Source organism: Corythoichthys intestinalis, chromosome 19 (genome assembly GCF_030265065.1).
Source record: "Corythoichthys intestinalis isolate RoL2023-P3 chromosome 19, ASM3026506v1, whole genome shotgun sequence".
In the NCBI taxonomy this organism is placed as follows: Eukaryota; Metazoa; Chordata; class Actinopteri; order Syngnathiformes; family Syngnathidae; genus Corythoichthys; species Corythoichthys intestinalis.
The window spans coordinates 5,034,518-5,054,618 of NC_080413.1; the positions used below are offsets into that span (position 1 = coordinate 5,034,518).

General features: G+C 39.8%; 1 protein-coding gene across 2 annotated transcripts in view; it reads left to right on the top strand.

Annotated features, from left to right (window-relative positions):
* Positions 1–20,101, top strand: part of LOC130908018 (prospero homeobox protein 1-like) — an 84,964-nt gene that overhangs the window by 10,181 nt on the left and 54,682 nt on the right. For both annotated transcript variants that reach the window (XM_057823608.1, XM_057823607.1), the window contains exon 4: positions 4,603–4,710. In XM_057823608.1, the coding sequence (XP_057679591.1) occupies positions 4,603–4,710 (108 nt within the window). The remainder of the gene's footprint in view (positions 1–4,602; positions 4,711–20,101) is intronic.

Here is a 20,101-nt window from a genome sequence, read left to right on the forward strand (position 1 = left end):
GAAAGGGATCCAAGGATAGAAAGACTTGTGACTTTGTATATTGTGACTAAATATTGCCATTTAGTGTATTTGTTAAGCTTTCAGTAAATGATACTGTAGCCATGCCCAAATGCATGATGGGAAGTGGAACCATGACTGTGCGTAGTGCTACCAATTGATATATCTTGCACCTTGAGTATGTGTTATGTTACCTTATGACGCCCATTTTTTGTAGTAGTAGTAGTCGCGATGTGGATTCACCACATAATTGATTAATATACATGAACAGTTTTATTTATGCATCTTTATTTTGCGTTGTATGGTGCTTTATGATACCCATTTTTTTTTTTTTTTTTTTAGTAGTAGTCGCTATGTGCATTCACCATTCTCATTCATTCATTCAACATTCATTTTCGTAAACTCATATATGCACCTTCGGTTTGTGTCGTGTGGTGCCTTATGACATCCATATTTTTGTATTAGTCGCTATGGGCATTCATCTACCTCAGAATTGATTCATTTCATGAGTTGTTTTATTCATTCATCTTGAGTATGTTTTGTGTGGTGCCTTATGAGACCCTTAGCTTTTTTTGTAGTAGTAGTAATTAGGGTTGTTCGGATCATGTTTTTTTGCTCCCGATTCAATTCCAATCATTCTCGATAATTTTTCCCGATCATATAGATTTTGGCAATGCATTAAGAAAAAAATGAATAAAAATCGGACGAATGTATACATTCAACATACAGCACATAAGTACTGTATTTGTTTATTATGACAATAAATCCTCAAGATGGCATTTACATTATTAACATTCTTTCTGTGAGAGGGATCCACGGATAGAAAGACTTGTAATTCTTAAAGGATAAATGTGACTTTGTACATTGTGACTAAATATTGCCATCTAGGGTATTTGTTGAGCTTTCAGTAAATGATACTGCAGCCATTTAACTTCTGCCCAAATGCATGATGGGAAGTGCAACCATGACTGTGCGTCGTGGTACCAATTGATATATCTTCTCTGCGTTGGGAAATAACATAGGGTGTTAAGAAAAAGATGTACTACTACCTTTCTTCCCCACATTGCCTCCCACGTTATTTTTAATTGCTGAGAGAGGTAATGTAAGGCTTTAGCCACATATAAATGGCTCCAAACGCTGTCAAAATTCTCTCTCCTCATTATATGCTGCCTTTATAGATTGAACGCGACAAGGCGTGAGTGGGTCGTGCAGCGCATGCGTTAATTACTTAACGTAATTTAAAAAAAAAAATTAATCACCACCGTTAACGCAATAAATTTGATAGCCCTACTTTAAGCCAGAACTACTCTGGATGAGCGTAAGAAATTTTCTCTGTAACGTTAAATACAATTACAAAATGGTTTAAATAAAATTTATATGTGTATTAAAAAAAGGCATATCCGATATTTTTTTGCCGATTTCGATACTTTGAAAATGACGTGATCGGACCCGATTGATCGGGACTTTAGTGGCAACAATCCTATAAAAACAATGTCCTAATTAATTGGAAAGTGAAAGCGTTTAGATGAATATTCCCCCGAAAGGATGCCACCTTGCTTGATTGAAAAAGAGCTGTGTCTCTGTGTCTGAGGGTCCATTGTATCCCCTCCACTCGGAGCAGATGGTGTGGTGTGGGGAGTGAAGTGCTGCTCTTTTGGCCGGGCCTGATGGAGTAACACCAGCCTGCCAGTGTGTCCCCCACCTCCACCCTCCCGCCCCGCAAGACCCTCGCTCCCTCTCTGCCGCTTGCTTACTGAATCAGACAAAGTAGACAGGATCTTTGAAGGAGCCAAGCCGTCGTGGTTCCGCATTTGTTGGCTTCGCCGTGTAACCTCGAGGCCAAGGGCAATCCAATCTAGCAGCTGATGCCTTCTTCCCTCGCTATAGTTACTGCTACAGCTGGACACTTGACTGGTTTTAACGATCACCGGCTACCCCCAAAGATCGTAAATTATGTCAAGTCGGTGTACTTTGGTCGCGACGGTGTCTATCTTATCCCTCAAACTTCTTCTTGCTTACGATTCAAATCACCGCTTATCCAGAACCCCCGCCCAACTTTCCGCATCCTTATCCTTCAGATGGATGTGATCAGACACATTATATGGGCGTTAATTCACCGTGGAAATGGCTTGGGCCGTTCAGTGGCGCAGATGTGTTTCAGTCCCCCTGCGGTTGGCTCGGTCCAAAGCATCGGCGCCCCTCTTCTCCTTCTCCTCCGCCTTCTTCTGCTCCTCCAAGGCTTTGGCACAGAGGTAGAGGGTGTTGGAGGGGGTGTGTTGTTAGGGGAGGAGCAGAGGGAGCTGGGGGTGGAAGGGTGTAATTGTAGATTGGAACAGTGTTATCCCTCAAAATGAAACAATCTCCATCCCCACTTTGCTGCTCAGTCCAGGTGATCCATCAGGAAGACCTCTGGTTTATGCTGGGCCGGGTGACTGTAACAAGGCTTTTGATGGCTTTGCGGGCTGTCTGCTCAAATCTTGTTTGTTACCCCGTTAAGACAGCCAACATCAGACCATCATATTCAGGCTTGGCATGTGTTGTCGCCAAGCCATTAGGCTTTCTTGCCCATCGCTGGCGTTAACTGCTGTCTTTGTCTGTGATATGCAAATAGGCTCCTTTTTCCCCTGCAGCCCTTCTTCCTCTTTTAGGTTGGAGGTTAGAACACGGAGAAGGCAAAAGGCGCTCACTTGCTTTGACTGTGAAATGAGCCTCCTTATGTAAAAAAGCATCAGCTGCAGGGCCGGATGGCGTTTTATTAGCCGTGACGGCATCGGACTGTGCTTGACGCAGGCAAATTTTTAGACTTGTCGCACTGTCATCTTGAGAAAACTATAGCGACCCTAAAACGAGAGCTACTCTCGGTGGACAAGCGGCCTAACAGTTTTAAGAAATTCTCTGCCATGTGAGGTGTCACGGTGAACGGAGTGGTTAGCATGTCAGCCTCACAGTTCTACGATCATGGGTTCAATCCCAGCTCCAGCCAACCTCTTTGGAGTTTGCATTTTGTCCTCCTGCCTGCATGGGTTTTTATCCAGGTACTCCGGTTTCCTCCTACATCTCCAAAACATGCGTGGTAGACTGACTGAACACTAGGTATTAGTCCCCGCGTGACTGGTTGTGCTTTGGTCGTTTCCTTGTGCCCTGCAATTTGCTGGCAAACGATTCAGGGTGTACTAGGTGTCTACTGCCAATAGTTAGCCAGGATAGGCTCCAGCACCCCGTGACCCTTGTGGGGATAAGTGACTTGGAAGATGAATTAATCTACCAAGTCATATAGGACAGTATCACAGACCAGTATGATTTGGGTCTTTTTTTCACGGACCGGTGTTTTGACAAATTTAACAACAGACCCATCAAAAATTGCAACTATGCGGTTCTGCGCATGCGCGTAACGTTAAAAATGGCTGCGAATGCAGCAATTCCAAAATAAACACTACAAACTTTCTTTAGAGAAAGGAATATTAACTTACGTTTGATCATGGACGGCCATGGGGTGGCGTGGCTCAGTGGTAGAGTATTCAATTCTCCGGCCTGATGAACTCACCTAAGTGTCCTTGAAAGGTGGAAAAGCGCTATATAAGTATAACACCATAACACCAACACCATGTAGAAAAGTTCTCCTCAGACACATCCTGCCATGTTAGCTGCACACCGCTTTCTCGCCCTTAACGACTTCGCCGTGTCGTTAAGCATTAATTAAGAAGCCCGCTTCACAAAATACGATGTTGGAAATCGTAGCAAGGTTTTCAGTGCTCTCGTAGCGCTATCAGGATATTCCGGAATGACTTTCATCCAGAACCTTAGTAGAGTTGTTGTCTCAAATGTACGTTTAAGGTACCCGTCATTTGCGATCGCTACAAGCTGATCCTCCTGTTGCACAGACATGCTCGAACCACTCGGTTTATTCGCAAACGGGTCACGAATCCACTCCTTCGCAGTTCGTGGGTCTTCGAGGTTGTAGGCTCATCTTCTGGTTCGTCAGGTGCCCTTTCTCGTCGTAAATATCAATCCAAAGACCTCCGTTTTCCATTCATCTTCGCTCGTGTAGGGGAACAAATGTGCTGCGCCCACGGCTTAGTCATACATTATTATGGAGGACAAGCGCACCTAGATATATTATATATACAAAAGAAGATGTACTGCTAGCAGTCCAATCAATGGATTTCTATGATGGCATTCTAATCTATCCTGTAGTATTATATCTAGAGTAGACAGGGATATTGATGTGTTAAGCAGGGGCACAGGCCAAAGTTAATTCGGCCAGAATGTGGTCGTTAATAAATTATTATTTCTGTGCGGCCCGGTAGCAAATGCGCAAGGGACCGGTACGGGTCCGCGGCCCGGTGGATGGGGATCCCTGATATAGGACAGATCTAAACACCCTGTCGTGTTGAGCCATTCACTGTGAATCAGAAACCAAAGTTGTTGGGGTTAGGTTAGGTTGGGTCTTTGGAATAGGGTTGGGGTTAGGGATTTGGGATAGGGTTGGGGTTAGGCATAAGGAGTTATGGGGTAAAGGCCCAGTTTGGATAGAGTCATCATGTTAGCGCTTACAGTAAATGTTCCATCTTAATTCATTTGTTCCCTAACAGCACCCCTTTTCAGATACAGGAGGGTCTCTCCCCGAATCACCTGAAGAAGGCCAAGCTCATGTTCTTTTACACCCGCTACCCGAGCTCCAACATGCTCAAGATGTTCTTCTCTGACGTCAAGGTGAGTAATTGTACATTGTTTCTCTGTTCCCTCTTTTGAAAAGCTTCGGACACTTTCTTTGACCGTCGCACCTGCTTTTAAGAAAGGGGAAGTTATATTTGTGGCGATGCTCGGGTTTCAGTTAAAATGAACAATGCCTGTCATTCTCCAAATGAGGCCCTTCCCTAACCCTTACTTGTGGTTTTATGCAAAGAGGAGAGATGAGGAAGTCTGATGCATTTCCGTAGCCAGAGACCTTTGGATGATGGAGACAGAGGAGTGGTTATCCAAGCAGGTGTACGGGTAGGAGGTCGAGGGGGGAGTGTGTTTCGAGTACATGGCAAGGAGGAGCCCGACTGGGAGTTTAATGAAGAAAACAAAGCTCAATTTTTAAGCCGCACTGGAAAAAAACAAGCGCAATACAATAGCTGTTGTAAGCATGCACAGCCGTGTTTGTTCGTTGCTGTGGCGTTTGTGTGTTTGTGTGTGCGCGCCCCTCTCTGACCATACGGAGGGGTAAACACTGTGACAGATCCAGGCCATCTTATTCAAATTAGAAGATAAAGGTTCCCCTTTTTCTCTCTCAGCTGCCTCCTCTTGGATGCCGCTGCCACCGGCCGCGATTGGCGGGTCACGTGACTTTCACTCGGCACATCGGCACTCGGGCTGAAAAGGGGGCGCAGGTTGGCCAAGCGTGTTTGGCACCTGCCAATGGCGCTCGGGGAGAAAAACATTTTTCCCCTCCGCTCAAGATTGAAAGCGGCAACAGTTATCGCTATGAACGATTCAAAGCGCTTTTGTTTGAGTGACTTCATGGCTGCCGAGGAGGAGGAGGAGGCGGTAGGATCACAGGCGACCTCATCAGACAACGAAACAAGGTCAAGATCGTTAAGAGGATTATGAGTCACATTAGTTTGTTTTTGTTTTTTCGGACCAGACAATGGAAGCCGGGCCTCAAGTTTGTAGACATGTATGGGAATTAGACGGACTATCTAATGAGATTCCTTGCAAGTGGCTGTTCTCAGACAACAAGTCTTTAAGGCTAATCAGGTCTTCGCTAATCAGTCAAGGGCCTAATGAACGTGGGAAGTGGGGCTGTCCTGACCACCGCGGGACGCCGCACCCCCTCGCGATTAAGCTCCCCCTTTACGCGCGATACTGACTTTCTCTGACTTTGGCTGCGTTTTGCATTGTTTTGACAGATGTGTCAAACTGCCATTGTTTGGACTCGGTATCATCCTCGCTAGCTTTAAGACTTTGCATTTTGATTGGCCGGTATTAATTTGAGGTGATTAATTGGAGCAGATGAAGGAACAGATTAGACAAAGATACCAAACGTCGTTTGGTTGTGAGTCACTTGAGTAATCCTGACAAATGTGACATTATCTCGTCGTGTAATCATTTTGGGTTCAAAGATCAAAAGTCACTAACCTGGAAAGTTTGTTTTTTTTCTAAACTCCGTTTCACAAGATTGGTTTGAAATATGAATCATGACAAAGTTTAAAACACACTGCCCATAATTGTAAAGGCAGTCAAGCTGTTTTGGTAGATAAGACAATTTCGAAACTCAAGTTTGGTCTTTGACTCGACTGTCAAATGACTTTTAGTCTTGGTCTTGACTCTTCAAAGTCTTAGTTTCATTGATTTCTGGTCTCTGGCAAGCTAGTGTATTGTCTTTGCTCAAGACTGTCGCATATACAGACAATTTTTCACATGTATAGGGCGGAAAACACAGATAAGACTGAAAAAGCCGTTTCTGCTCTTGCACTCCTCTCTAAAAGAAACTGCTGTATTTTAAGCCAAAACAACTGTTGTGTTTGATAGAACATTGTCTATATGCTGCCATAGCAGATTCATGGCGCATTAAGCCCCCCAAATATTTTTAATTTGTCCGTTTTACCCAGTTTACAGACGTCGCGCAACCGCTTTAGTTTCAACTCAGCCATAAAACAAAGGTAATTAATTTACTATTCAAAATATCTGTCGTTTTTAGCTTACAATCATTAATTGATGTCTCATATTTCGTTTAAAAAAAAAAAAAAAAAAAAACGACTTTAAAAAATTATTCACTTACATATTTTAAACTTTTAAACAAATTACGTCACAATGAAAAAAAATGTAAAAAAAAAAAATTAAAAAAAAAGTCACGGATATCTACCTCATAACTATCACTTAATTGTATTTTTTTTTTTTTTTTGTTACGGTCGCATTTTCTCCGATATGTTAGATGATAAATAATCGATCCAAAAAATAAAAATAAAAAATAGAAAAAAAAATAAATAAACATTTAAAAGGGTTAATATATGAAAAAGAAAATCTCAACCACTGTTTGATGTCTGGGATTTCTGCATCGCGATCCTCGTTATATTACCATGTTTCACCCATAAAATCCCCCCAAAATCCGGCTGTGGCCATTCACAGCTGTGTCTTGACACTCAGTGATGCATGCTACATGTAGTTTTTGGATCAAAACAAGGTAAGTACGCGATAATATCTCCTTAAAGTCATGGCGTCTGTAATTCTGCTCTTGCGTGCTCTCACCTCCGAATGGGGTTTTGCTGTTTAAAAAACGTTTTTTTTTTTTTTTTAATGCCCTTCTGCAGGCTAAATTATTTGTAGTAAATTCAAAATCTGGAATGTCTTTGAATAGGAATTCTCTTAGATGTTAGCTTGCTCGGTTTCGAATTCGTAAAAAACTGGCTTTATTATAAAATTCCCGAAGGGCTCGGGGAATGCACCTGCCAAATCCCTGTTGTTCGGTACCTTTAGCAAGGTTGAGAACCACTGGTGTAAACAATCATTTACAAGTACAGACAATTTAGGGTTTTTAAATGAGCTGAAAATGCTTGACTTTGAAAGACTTGAACTGAAAAAACGGTTTTTACTTTCTTGCAAGTCTTGGTCTCAGCTAGTATGTGATCTTGAGTACAACACTGGCACATAGAGTAGACCAGGGGTGGGCAAACTATTCTACAAGGGGCCGCAGTGGGTGCGGGTTTTCATTGCAACCCATCAAGAGGACACTTTTCCACCAATCTGGTGTCTTACAAGTGCAATCAGTTGATAGCAGTCAGATGCTTCTTTCCCGGCCCCCTCATTGGTTAAACTGCCTGTGCTGGATTAGTCGTAACAAAGACCAGGACCCACTGCGGCTGTTGAGGAGTGGTTTACCCACCCCTGATGTGGACAGTCATTCACATGAATGGACAATTTAGGGTCTCCAAACGAACTTAACATGCTTGATTTTGAAAGACTTGAACTGAAAGACTGTCTTACTTTCTGGCAAGTCTTGGTCTCAACGAGTATGTGGTCTTGAGTACACTGGCGCATACAGTATAGACCAGGGTTGGGCAAAATATTCCACCGAGGGCTGTAGTGGGTGCGGGTATCCGTTCCAACCTTACCAAGAGGAAACCTTTTCACCTATCTGGTGTCTTGCAAGCGCAATCAGTTGATCAAAGTCAGGTGGTTCTTGTTTCAGCAGAAACCTCATTGGTTAAACTGTCTGTGCTGGATCAGTTGGAACAAAGACCAGGACACACTTGAGGACCAGGTTGCCCAACCCTGTTATTGACAATTATCCATGTTTAACGATGATTCAGTTTTTTTTGGTAATAAATGAACGGAACATGCTGGATTTTGAAAACCTTGTACATTTAGTCTTTACCACACACGGAAAAGCTCAGACAATGGACTGATTCTGATTAGAGATGGACCGATATAATGGCCGGTCGATGTATCGGGCTGATATTTAGAAATTTGACATATATCGGTATCAGCCTTCTTTTTTTTTAATCTGGTTGATATGAAGAAGTCAATTTAAAACTAGGGATTGGGACTAGGGATTGCGCCATTTTTCAGAGGATCAGAATCTGGTGAAAAAGGATCGGGTTTTTTAATTTGAAAAAATACATTTTTCTGCTTCATGCTCGTACTGCCTCACTCCCCCCCTGCTGCTTTTCTTGGTCAGCAGTGCACTGAGAGTTTTGCTTGTTAAAGTTAACGATGACTGACAGGCGTTGACAGTTTGATCTTGCCAGAGAAGCTTGGCAGTGCTACCTTCAAAGACGCCGAATGTGTCAATCATCATTTAGCTTGTTAAACACTAGAGTGCTGTGGCAACTCATTATGTGTGTGTACCTGGTTGTTCTTAGCAGTGAGCAGATTTTACTGGACTCAAACACAAGCATTTTTGTAGGTTATTCTTTTTTCATAATAATTCGCACTATGAAGGAGGCGCTGTGGGACAGTAACATGTTTAAAACTTCGGTTATCGTCCCCTCTAATTATTAAAAATCGGTATCGGTCCTAAAAAACCCATATTGGTCAATTTCTAATTCTGAGAGAACAGACGTCCAATTCATTTAAACTGTGAGGAGTAGTTGTGAATGCTAATTTTTTCACTGCCATTGACAGCACTAGACGTCCAATCTTCGCCCCCTCCCAGCCAAAATGGATTGGACGCCTCGCGCCGTCAATGGCAGCCGACGAGTTCGATGTTTTCCTTCTGTTATTTTTTGCTGATGATGAAGTACGGTATACGCGCCGAGAAAGAAAAGAAAGAAAGAAAAGCCAGCGGCTGGATTTGAGTCACCGCCGCTAACAAAAGGCCGCTTTCCAGGGCCGCTTTTTGTGTGCAGTCAGCCAATCGGCGGGCGGAGATTATCTCCCACAATTCACCCCTGCGAAAACAGGAAACGTTAGAAAGCCCCGATGACTGTGAAGGGGCTTACGAGAGAGAGAGCGAGGGAGAGAGAGGCCCAGACGGGCTTCTGTGTCTTTCTGCTCTCCTCTTCTGCTTGTTCTCGATGTCGCTTAGCGCGCTGAGGTCATCTGTGTGCTTTCGGGACCATTGTTGGACTCCGCCACCAGAGAAGCGCTCTGTCAACGACGTTTGCTCGCGCATTTTGTTTCACGTGACGCCGAAAACTTAGTCTGCATGAGTTGTTAGAACATCTGAGGTGTAGGGTCGAATTTATGCTAGCAATGATTAGCTTTCCTTACTGTAATTCCAATCATGATCCCTCTGTTCAATTCAGACATTAGTTTATGAAACAAACAAAAATGAATTGGATTAAAAGCTAACATTTAACTTAAAAATGTCACAGAATTGAAAGTAACCGGAAATAAAACTCAATTTAGGTACAGTCATGAAGCATTGATAATACTTGTAATCTATTATATGATTAAATTGGCTTCTACATTTCAAAATTATGCAAATTAGGTTTGGTGAAGATGCCAAATTAGATTTTTGTTGGGCCGTTATATATTTTACTAATAAAATTCCTAATTTTGATTCCAAAATTTGATTATGACCGACATCAAAAGCTAAACTGTTGAAATGCGGGGTATCATTTGTGTTTTATCTGATACCAGTTACTATTCGGTTCCTTTTAACTCTTTCGTTGCCATTGTCAATGATGGACATCCAATCATGTGCTCTGAATTTAAATGAGTTTATCGCTAAAAGATGTCCAAACCACTTGAACTGGGAGGTGTGGCAGCAAATGTACAAAATGTGCCGTCAATGGCGCCCAATGACTTGAAACTGTTCCAGTGCTTAAACGGTTCTTGAAATGTTTAGTATGAAAAATAGAAAATGCACACAAACACTACAAATTAACTATTTTGATTTTCCCTTTATCAGGGTTTGGTATCGTTTGGGTTTTATCTAGGGGTGTGTTTAAAAAAAAAAAAAAAAAAAATCAATTCTGAGGTATATCGCCATATTACGTCACGCAATTCTTCAAAATTTTTGGTAGACAATTCAGTGCCTGCACTTCTACCAGTAGTTGACGGCGCCCAGCAGGATTGCCTTGAAGTCTGCTGAAGTAACAGCAACATTAGACTAATCCGAGTAGAGATTTGTGTACTTTGCCCCCTAGTGTTTGGCCATCATTACTCGGGTGTTTACACACTTATAGCAGTCCAGTGTCAGTCAATATAAACAGTAACGTTAGCTGCTGGCTGTGACCTGCAGGCGGCACACCTCAGCAATGGCGGACTTGGTACTTCTGGTCATTTTGCTTGGATTAGTCCTTTTAAAAGTCTGAAATTTTGGCTCATTTTGGCTTTTACTGGAAAAAAAAAAAAACAGGCATGGTGTAAGCAGGCTTAGTGTAAAAGCAGGTTTTCACTAAAAAAAAAGAGAAAATGTTATAATGAAACATAAAACAAAAACATTTTTACTTGAGTGCTGGACTTAGGCGGAGTTTGACTTTTGTAGCAAGGGGGGGCATAACATGTTGATGACCCCGAAACGCAGTGTCGGCAATAAAATTAATGTACAAGATATATGCTCAGTTAGTATCTTAGCCCATGCTCGTAAATACAGGCATCTCAGCTATGTGCGTGGGTGCGCATGTGTGTTTGAGCGCCGATTTTTGCACTCTGCGGAGATATCCAATTTAAAGTTTTTCCAGTTCCTCACACCCTTGCGAAACAAATCCTCACCTGTGTTGAGTTTGAAAATGGCAGCAGGCAAAACAGGAAACGGCATCCTTTTTGACCAAATCTTCCAGCCAGGAATATTTATAATATTACATTAAAAATGAGTTTTTTGTTTCCCATCATTTTTTAGGTGAATTCTGACAATCAGGCTGCCTAGGACAGCTATGCTTTTGGCCAAGATCGTCGTCCATTGATTATGCTACGCCTGGTTGTGGCTCTGTTGTCCTCTGTGAGTGTCTTTAGTGGGACAAACTGAAACTCAACTCACAATTTTAGCGGTGTTATCCGGCGTTTCATGGTCCACATCTTCAATCCTTGGTTCATGCTCAGTAGTGGTTTTGAAAGCTTTGGTTGGAAAAAAATTACGTATATCCATCTTGTTCTGTCTTCAGGTGTGTTTTTTTTGGCTAAGCAAAGTAAATGATCATCTCTAAGGTGCTAGTCACATGATCTGTTTGAAAAATAATTTTGAAACATCGTAAAAATATTTTTTTCATTTATTTTTTGTTTCATTGTTTTACAACTTTAATAGATAACATTTTACCAGCAAAGTCTTAATTTTAAATTCATATTTTGGAAAGTCAATTACATGCAATGACATTGACATTGCAATGACCAGGGGGCGCTTCTTATGTCCATTTTAATTTGTTTGTTTCTAAAGTGATATACAAATATCGCAATAATCACCTTCAAGTGTAGTATCGGGATTAATCTGGATCGAATCGAATCGTGTGTAATTTATAACTAACTAATTAATTTTCTTAAAGTAAGACTAAATGTTACATTTATTTTCACTCAACATATATACCGTAATTTTTGGACTATAAGACACTACTTTTTTCCCCTCATTTTGAATCCTGATTTATTTGGATTAATATGTAACACTTTATTTGACAGCTGTGTCATAAGACTGTCATAAGACAGTCATAACTATGACATGACACTATCATGGGCATGACAATTCTTACGACACATGTCATTAAGTGTCATCCGGCAAATTATGTCACTAAATCCATTTCTGTCCAGTTTGGATCTTTTACATCTATTAAAAACCGATATCATTTCCAAGATGACACTAAATGACATCTGTTATAAGCATTTATTAATGCCCATGACGGTGGCATGTCATGATTATGTTTTATGACAGTCTTATGGCACCGCTATCAAATAAAGTGTTACCAAATACCATTACTAGCAATTAATGAAACAACTGGAACAGTAACTGAGGACGTGATTAGCACAGAACATTAATTTTGTCTGTAGCCCCGCAATGCATGCTAGGAGGCATATTGGACGACAACAGTGTTGACAGCAGGTGGCAGCAGAGGTTGACTGTCTCCCCCAAGCAATGAAGCTTTGCAGCCAATTGGTTCGAAGCTTCATGGTGTTTCATTTGGTCTTATGAGAGTCTTATGATGCCGCTGTCGAATAAAGTGTTACCGGTTAATATCTTTTGGTGTAAATACCCCATAATACAGAGACGACAGCTGCGGCTTATCGTCCAGTATGGCTTATCTATGAACAAATGCTGTTTTCGTGTCAAATTTGGTGGATGGCGACTTATTGTCAGGTGCGCCTTAGAGTCCGAAAATAGCGGTACAAAGTAATATATAAACAAACAAATACCATAAATTTGCCAATAACTGAACTCATATTTCACTTAATTAGCATGTTTTCCTAAAACATATTCAATTATGTTAGCGTATTTTAATAAGCTTTTGTTCAAATTGCAGAATTTTGATTGCCTGGAGACCAGTTCGGAGTGTACAAAGTTCGCTAACCTAAATGAGGCCAAAAAGTAATTAAAATTCAGTTGAAAGGAAAGGAACTGCGTAAGTGTGTTCTATTCTAAACGGTGTGTGTATGTGTGTTTGCGTGCGCCACCTTCTATCTGGTGCTGTTAGCATTAAGAGTTGACCTTTCACAGGCTCTTGAGTGTGAGTGTGAGAAACACACTCTTGCCGTCTCGCTCTCATCTGCCTCTTAGCTAGCCCCACACACACCTTACACACATACACGCATGTATACGTTACATCTCATGTGAGTACTGGCTGACCCCTGCCAAGTCTGATTAAGGAGCCGCGCTGATGTGCTTCTTTGAGCCCCAACAGTCTTGTCCTTAGCTTGAATTGGGAGTCCTCAATTCATGAGAGAACTTGCCAAACTTGATTGAAAGGACGTGTTGGGCAAAACCTATCGGGATCAAGCAGAATTTGTGCCTCGGTGTATAATTTGCGTGTTTTATGATGGGAGTTTTGCATAGCTAGGGCGCTCTTAGTTACATTTCCTCCGTCATAAAGTGAGACATCTATCCGTCACCCGGCCGCCTTCCGTTGACAACAAAGGTCTCCGCCGTGAGAGATGGCCGCCGTTTCCTCGACTCCAATCTTGAAAGCGAGTCGCTTGGAAAAGCAGTAATTCACTAACGCTGAAAAGAAGACGAGTTCTGGGAAGGTTTACGAACAACGGTGAGGGGCGCTGAATTTGACGTGCGATTGGGATAGTGCAGAGATTGCAGTGAAACTTCTGACGTCCATTTTTCCAATAGGAGAATTTGACCGCTATAGACGTCAAATTCATTTGAACTGAGATGGCTGGCATGAATAATAATTTCAGAACGATATACAGTAGGGCTGCAGCTATTGATTATTCAGTATTCAATTAATCTTTCAATTAAGGCTGTCAAATTTATCGCGTTAATGGGCGGTAATTAATTTTTTTAATTAATCACGTTAAAATATTTGACGCAATTAACGCATGCACAGAATGACCCGTTCTTGCGTTGCCTCAAACAGTTCACAACGACGCCGTTTTAGCACATTGGGAGCAAAAGGGCAGAGAAATGCGAGTGGACACAGGCGTTCATTGACCTTTTTCTTGACACGCTTAATTGAACACAGAACATACCGTATACCATTTGCAGCCACCACTGACAGTCATGGCTGCACAACTTCCCAGCATGCATTAGGGCAGAGCAGGGGACAATCTTTTTCTTAACACGTTTAAATGAACACAACGCAGAACATACCGTATACCATTTGCAGCCACCACTGACAGTCATGGTTGCGCAACTTCCCATCATGCATTTGGGCAGAGCAGGAGACGATCTTTTTCTTAACACGCTTAATTGAACACAACGCAGAACATACTGTATACCACAGGTGTCAAACCGATTCCAGAAAGGGCAAAGTGGGTGCTGGATTTTGTTCCAACCGATACATTGCAGAGAGTTTAACCAATGAACTTCCGGCTGAAACAAGCAGCACCTGACAAAGTTTAACTGATTACACATGTAAAAGATCTAATTGGTGAAAAGGTGTCCTCTTCATTGGTTGGAAAGCAAACCTGCACCCACTTGGCCCTTTCTGGAAATGGTTTGACACCTGTGCTGTATACCATTTGCAGCCACCACTGACAGTCATGGTTGCCCAACTTCCCATCATGCATTTGGGCAGAACAGTTAAGTCGCTACAGTATCATTTAGTGAAAGCGCAACAAAAATAATGTTCACAAAAAGAAAAGCGCTCAATGCAAGGAAAACTGGCATTCCCAATCAAAATAGCTATGCAAAATACACATAAAACTTACTCACACTTTGCCTTGGCTAGATCTCTAAAACTCGCCATTGACACCTTGTGGTGTATTTTCAATCACTACTTTACTTATCTTTCCATTCCAACAATAATTTACAGAAAAATATGGCATATTTTAGAGATGGCGATTAATTACAATTAATTATTTTTTAAGTTGTGATTAACTCGATTAAAAATTTTAATCGTTTGACTTTCAATTAGTTCGAATAATCGAGCAATTGGATTAGGAACGTTTAATGTGTTGCAGAATAGATTTTTAGAGATGTAAAAGAAGGCTTGCTAAGATTGCGCTTTTAAAAGAGCATTACATTCGAATATAAAATTAAATTCCCAAATTTTTTCAAACACAAGACCAAAAAATGCATTTAAAAAACAATACCTGAGCTTAGCCTCAAACGATATGAAAAAAATCATAAATGAGGATCAAAGTACAACAAAAGAAAAATTGGCTAATTTGCATGGCAAATGTCCGCTAGCTTAAATTCTATAAAATGTCAACATTTTTTTTTTTTAACAATGCTCTCAACAAACTGTTCAAACACATATTCCCACAAAAAAAAAAGCTAAATACACCTCTAAACTAAATTACGAATGCATAAACAATTATATTAGCAACACAACCATATGCTGGTCTTAACAGGGAGCAGCTGGATCCATTCAGTGTTGCCACTAGACGGCAGAGTATTTGCCAAAATCAATAAAACTAAATGCCAACACTTTCAAAACAAACCACTGCAACGCCACTCTGAAAAAATCCTCGAAGCAGCAGAATTTGATCCAAAGCTTTTTTTTTTTTTAAATGGAATTACTCGAGTTAAACGATTAATCCTTGCAGCACTAATTGACGGTGATAGATGTCAAATCCATTTTAGGTGGGAGGTGTATGAGTCGCAGACATATATTCTTTATCCTCTGCCAGGAATTATGACAGAGATCTTTGTTCAAATGCTAAAAAAGTTCAATACATCTGAACTATAATCAATGAAGATGTAAGGGATGTCCCGACATATTTTTGCACCCGAGTTCGAGTCACCTGATTTTGAGAGAATGCCGATTTGATAAACCCCCAAAAAAAAGAAAAAAAGAAAAAAAAAAAAGAAAAAAAAAGGGGGTGGGTTTAAAATTTTTTTTTTTTTTTTCAAATGGATTAAACGCCTACTGTCGATAATAGCATCAGTTTTAGGGATGTCCCGATCGCATATTTTTGCGTCCGAGGCACCCGATTTTGTCCCGATCTGGTACTGAAAAAGTTTTTTTCTCAAACAAACAAACATTTTAACAAAAGTTCCTAGCACGTTACTGTCCCACCGTGCCGCTTTCATAATGTGAATTATTCTTAAACAAGTATAACGTAGAAAAATGCTCATCTTTATTAAATGCTTCACTGAGTGAGTCCAATCACGCTCACACTTACTTACACAATGAGTTGCCACAACAGCACACTTATACAAGTTTAACGACAAATGACACATTTGTGCCTTTGATCGTAGAGCTACCAAGCTTGCAAGATCAAAGCTACAAACCTGTCAATCATCGTCAACTTGAAGTACCGAACGCAAGCTGGACAGTTTGGCCGCACTGCTTAGCAGGAGGGAGGGTGAGAGCAGAGCCATGTAGAAAGAGTTGCGACACTCCCATCGAGATCCATTATACGATTTTACTTCCAAGTAATGGAGCCTCCAATAGAATAGTCGCTTCGACGAAAGAGGACCCCAATGAAATAATGAAACAAGAACTTAGAAAGGTAATTTTGTCAATTTTTACCATAAACGTCTCGATTACCGCTGTCAGTTCTATCGAAAACCATTACAGTGCTGCTTGTGCTTGGAACTATTCAGGCCTACATGAACCATGTGATGACCCGCGGCGAGATTAGAGAGTGTCGCAACTCTCTACATGCTCTGGGTGAGAGGCTGCGGCGCCCCAAAACCAACATAAAAGGAAAATAAAAAACGTTAATTGAGATTGTTTTTCACTGACCATTTTCTATCCTTAGGAACGTATCGGTTCAAGATCAGTTTAAGCACTGTTTTAACTCAATGGCTGCCACTGAAGGCATGAGACGTCCAATTTATTTGAAGTAGGAGATGTGACAACAAAATTTTGAGTCACTTCCTATTCATTTGAGGACATTTTTCAGTCACCTCCTTTTTAGTAACCCAAAATCAACAGGAAGTGACCTGTAAACGCCCAAAATCAATAGAAAGTGTTGAAAATCAACAAGAAATGACGTGAAATGCCTCAAAATGACGTCCATAGACGTCCAAACCGCTTGAGGTGGGAGCCCGATCGGTTTTGACATGGAGATTAGGGCCGCGGCTATTGTCCTTTGACACGCAGAAGTGCACGCTCCTCACGATAGAGCGATTATACGAGGGGGAGTAACGACGAAGAAGTCAGGAGAGGCTGGAATCATCCGCGGGTGACATCACGGCCTGATAAGTCCGCTCGACATTGTTTTGGGGGGTTCGTGCGGTGGTCCTAAAGTGCGTGGTGAGCATAAAGTGGGAAATGAGGCGGGGAGGGAGGGCGGAGAAGGGTGCAGGTCAGCGCTGTCGGACAATAGCGGTGGGACAGGAGGGTGTCGGCGCTGGTGGCGGGGGGTCGGAACGTGAGCAGTCAGCAGGCTGGGGTCGTGACATGGACGCGTCAAACAAACAAACCACTGACACTTACAAATATTCGCTGGGCTGGAAGGGGATGCTTAAATGCGCACAATGGACGCAGTTTCTACCAAGCAGCTCGCTAAAATCTATACCGTCACGTGATGGACACGTTTGCATCCAGGCTGGTTATTTTTTTTGTCTTTTTAAACTATTTCAGTGGCATTGACGGTGATAGACGTCCAATTGTGTGGCTTTTGCCCCCCCAGTTCTGTGGAGAAAAAAAATGCCACTGCAAAAATAAGTAAACATTTCTTAAAAACAAGTTATTTTTTATGACTGAGTATTTGGACCACACGAGGAAAGACAAAAACTATAAACAGAATAAAATCATAATATTAAAAGATTAAAGTCATAAAATAATAAGAATAAAGTCATACTTTGTAATACTATGGGGGGGGGGTTTAAAGTCATAATCACTACATAAAAAAATGTAATTTTGCGAGAAGCCGTAATTTCATATTACTACGAGAAAAAAAAAAAAAAAAGTTATGTAATTTTATGTAAAACTACGATACTAAAGTTGTAACATGGAGAGAAAAGTCGAAATGCTACAAGAATAAAAATCAAAGTTGTAATATTACCAGATTAAAGTCGTAATATTTATGACACATCGTAATATTCCAGAAAAAAATTACGTAATGTTACGTAAAATTACAAGATTAAAGTCGTAGTATTATGATAAAAAAGTCGTAATATTACGAGAAAAAAGTCATAAGTTGTATTTTTCCACATTAACGTAACATTATAAGAAAAAATGTTGTAAAACTACGAGATTAATGTTGTAATACTACATAATGTAACGTAATATTACGAGAAGTCGTAATTTTACATGATACTACGAGAAAAGAATAAGATTAAGTGGTGGATGGATAATTTTACGTAAAATTACGAGATTTTGTTGTAACATTGAGAGAAAATTACGAGAATTAAAATCATGCGTCTTTATATTACCAGATTAAAGTCGTAATATTACGACAAATCTCACATTACAGAAAAAAAAAAAAGTTACGGTATGTTACGTTAAAGTCAAGAGAGTAAAGTTGTAACATTGAGAGAAAAGTCGGAATATTACGAGAATAAAAATCATATGTTGTATTATTACCATATTAAAGTCGTAATATTACGACGTATTGTAATATTCCAGAAAAAAAAGTTACGTAATGTTACGTAAAATTACAAGGTTAAAGTCATAGTATTACGAGAAAAAAGTCATACGTTGTAATATTACATTAAGTTGTAATATTATGACCAAAAAATGTAAAATTACGAGATTAAAGTCGTGATACTACATAATGTAATCTATTACTATGACGAAAAAAGTTGCAATATTACGAGATTATAGTCGTATTTACTACATAATGTAACGTAATATTCCGAGAAGTCGTAATTGTGTGGATGGATGGATGGATGGATGGATGGATGGATGGATGGATGGATGGATGGATGGATGGATGGATGGATGGATGGATGGATGGATAATTTTACGTAAAATTACGAGATTTAAATTGTAACTTTGAAAGTCGAAATATTACGAGAATAAAAATCATACATTGTAATATTACCAGATTAAAGTTGTTATATTACGACAAAAATATCGTAATATATAGAAAAGTTAGTAAAATTACAAGATTAATGTCGTACTATTACGTCGTATGTTGTAATATTACCACTATAAGAAAAAAATGTTTTTAAACTACGAGATTAAAGTCGTAATGCATAATGTAACCAATTACCACGAGAAAAAGGTCGTAATATTACGAGAATATAACTCATAACTCATATTGTAATATTACTAGATTGAAGTCAGAATATTACGATATAAATATCATAATATTACAGAAAAAAGTTACGTAATGATAAGTAAAATTACAAGATTAAAGTCGTAATATGAGAAAAAAGTCGGAATATTACGACATTAAAGTGGCAATACAGCAGAATGTAATGTAATATGAGAAAATAAATTGTATTGCTCAATAATTTTACATATTACGAAAAAAAAGCGTAGTTATTTTATGGGAAATTCAGAGATTAAAGTCGTAATATTACGAGAATAAAAGTCGTACGTTGTACTGATGTTGTGACATTACAAGTAATATTACGAGATGAATGTCTTATTGTTACGCAATATTACGAAAACAAAGTTCAATCTACTATTACGAGAATAAAATTCATACGTTGTAATATTACCAAAGTAGTAATATTACAAGGAAAAAAATACATATTGCAGGATGAAAGACTTGTTCTGCAATATTACGACAAAAAAACTATGTAATTTTACATGACATTACAAAGATTAAAATCGTAATATTAAGACGAAAAATTTATAATCCAGGATAAAAGTCGGAGTATTATGAGATTGAAATAGTAATACTAAATAATTTAACGTAATATTATGACAGAAAAACATCGTAATGTTACGCAATATTACGAGGAAAAAAGTCGTACTATTACGAGAATAAAAATCATATGTTGTAATATTACAAGAAAAAGGTCATATGAGATGAAAAAGACGAAAAAAAAAGATACGTAATTTTACATGACATTACAAGATTAAAATCATAATAGCAACAGGAAAAAGTTATAATATTCTGAAAATAAAAGTCAAGCGTTGTAATATTATGAGAAAAAAGTCAAGAATATTACAAGATTGAAGGTGTAATATCGTACTACATAATTTTATATATTATGAGGGAAAAAAATCAT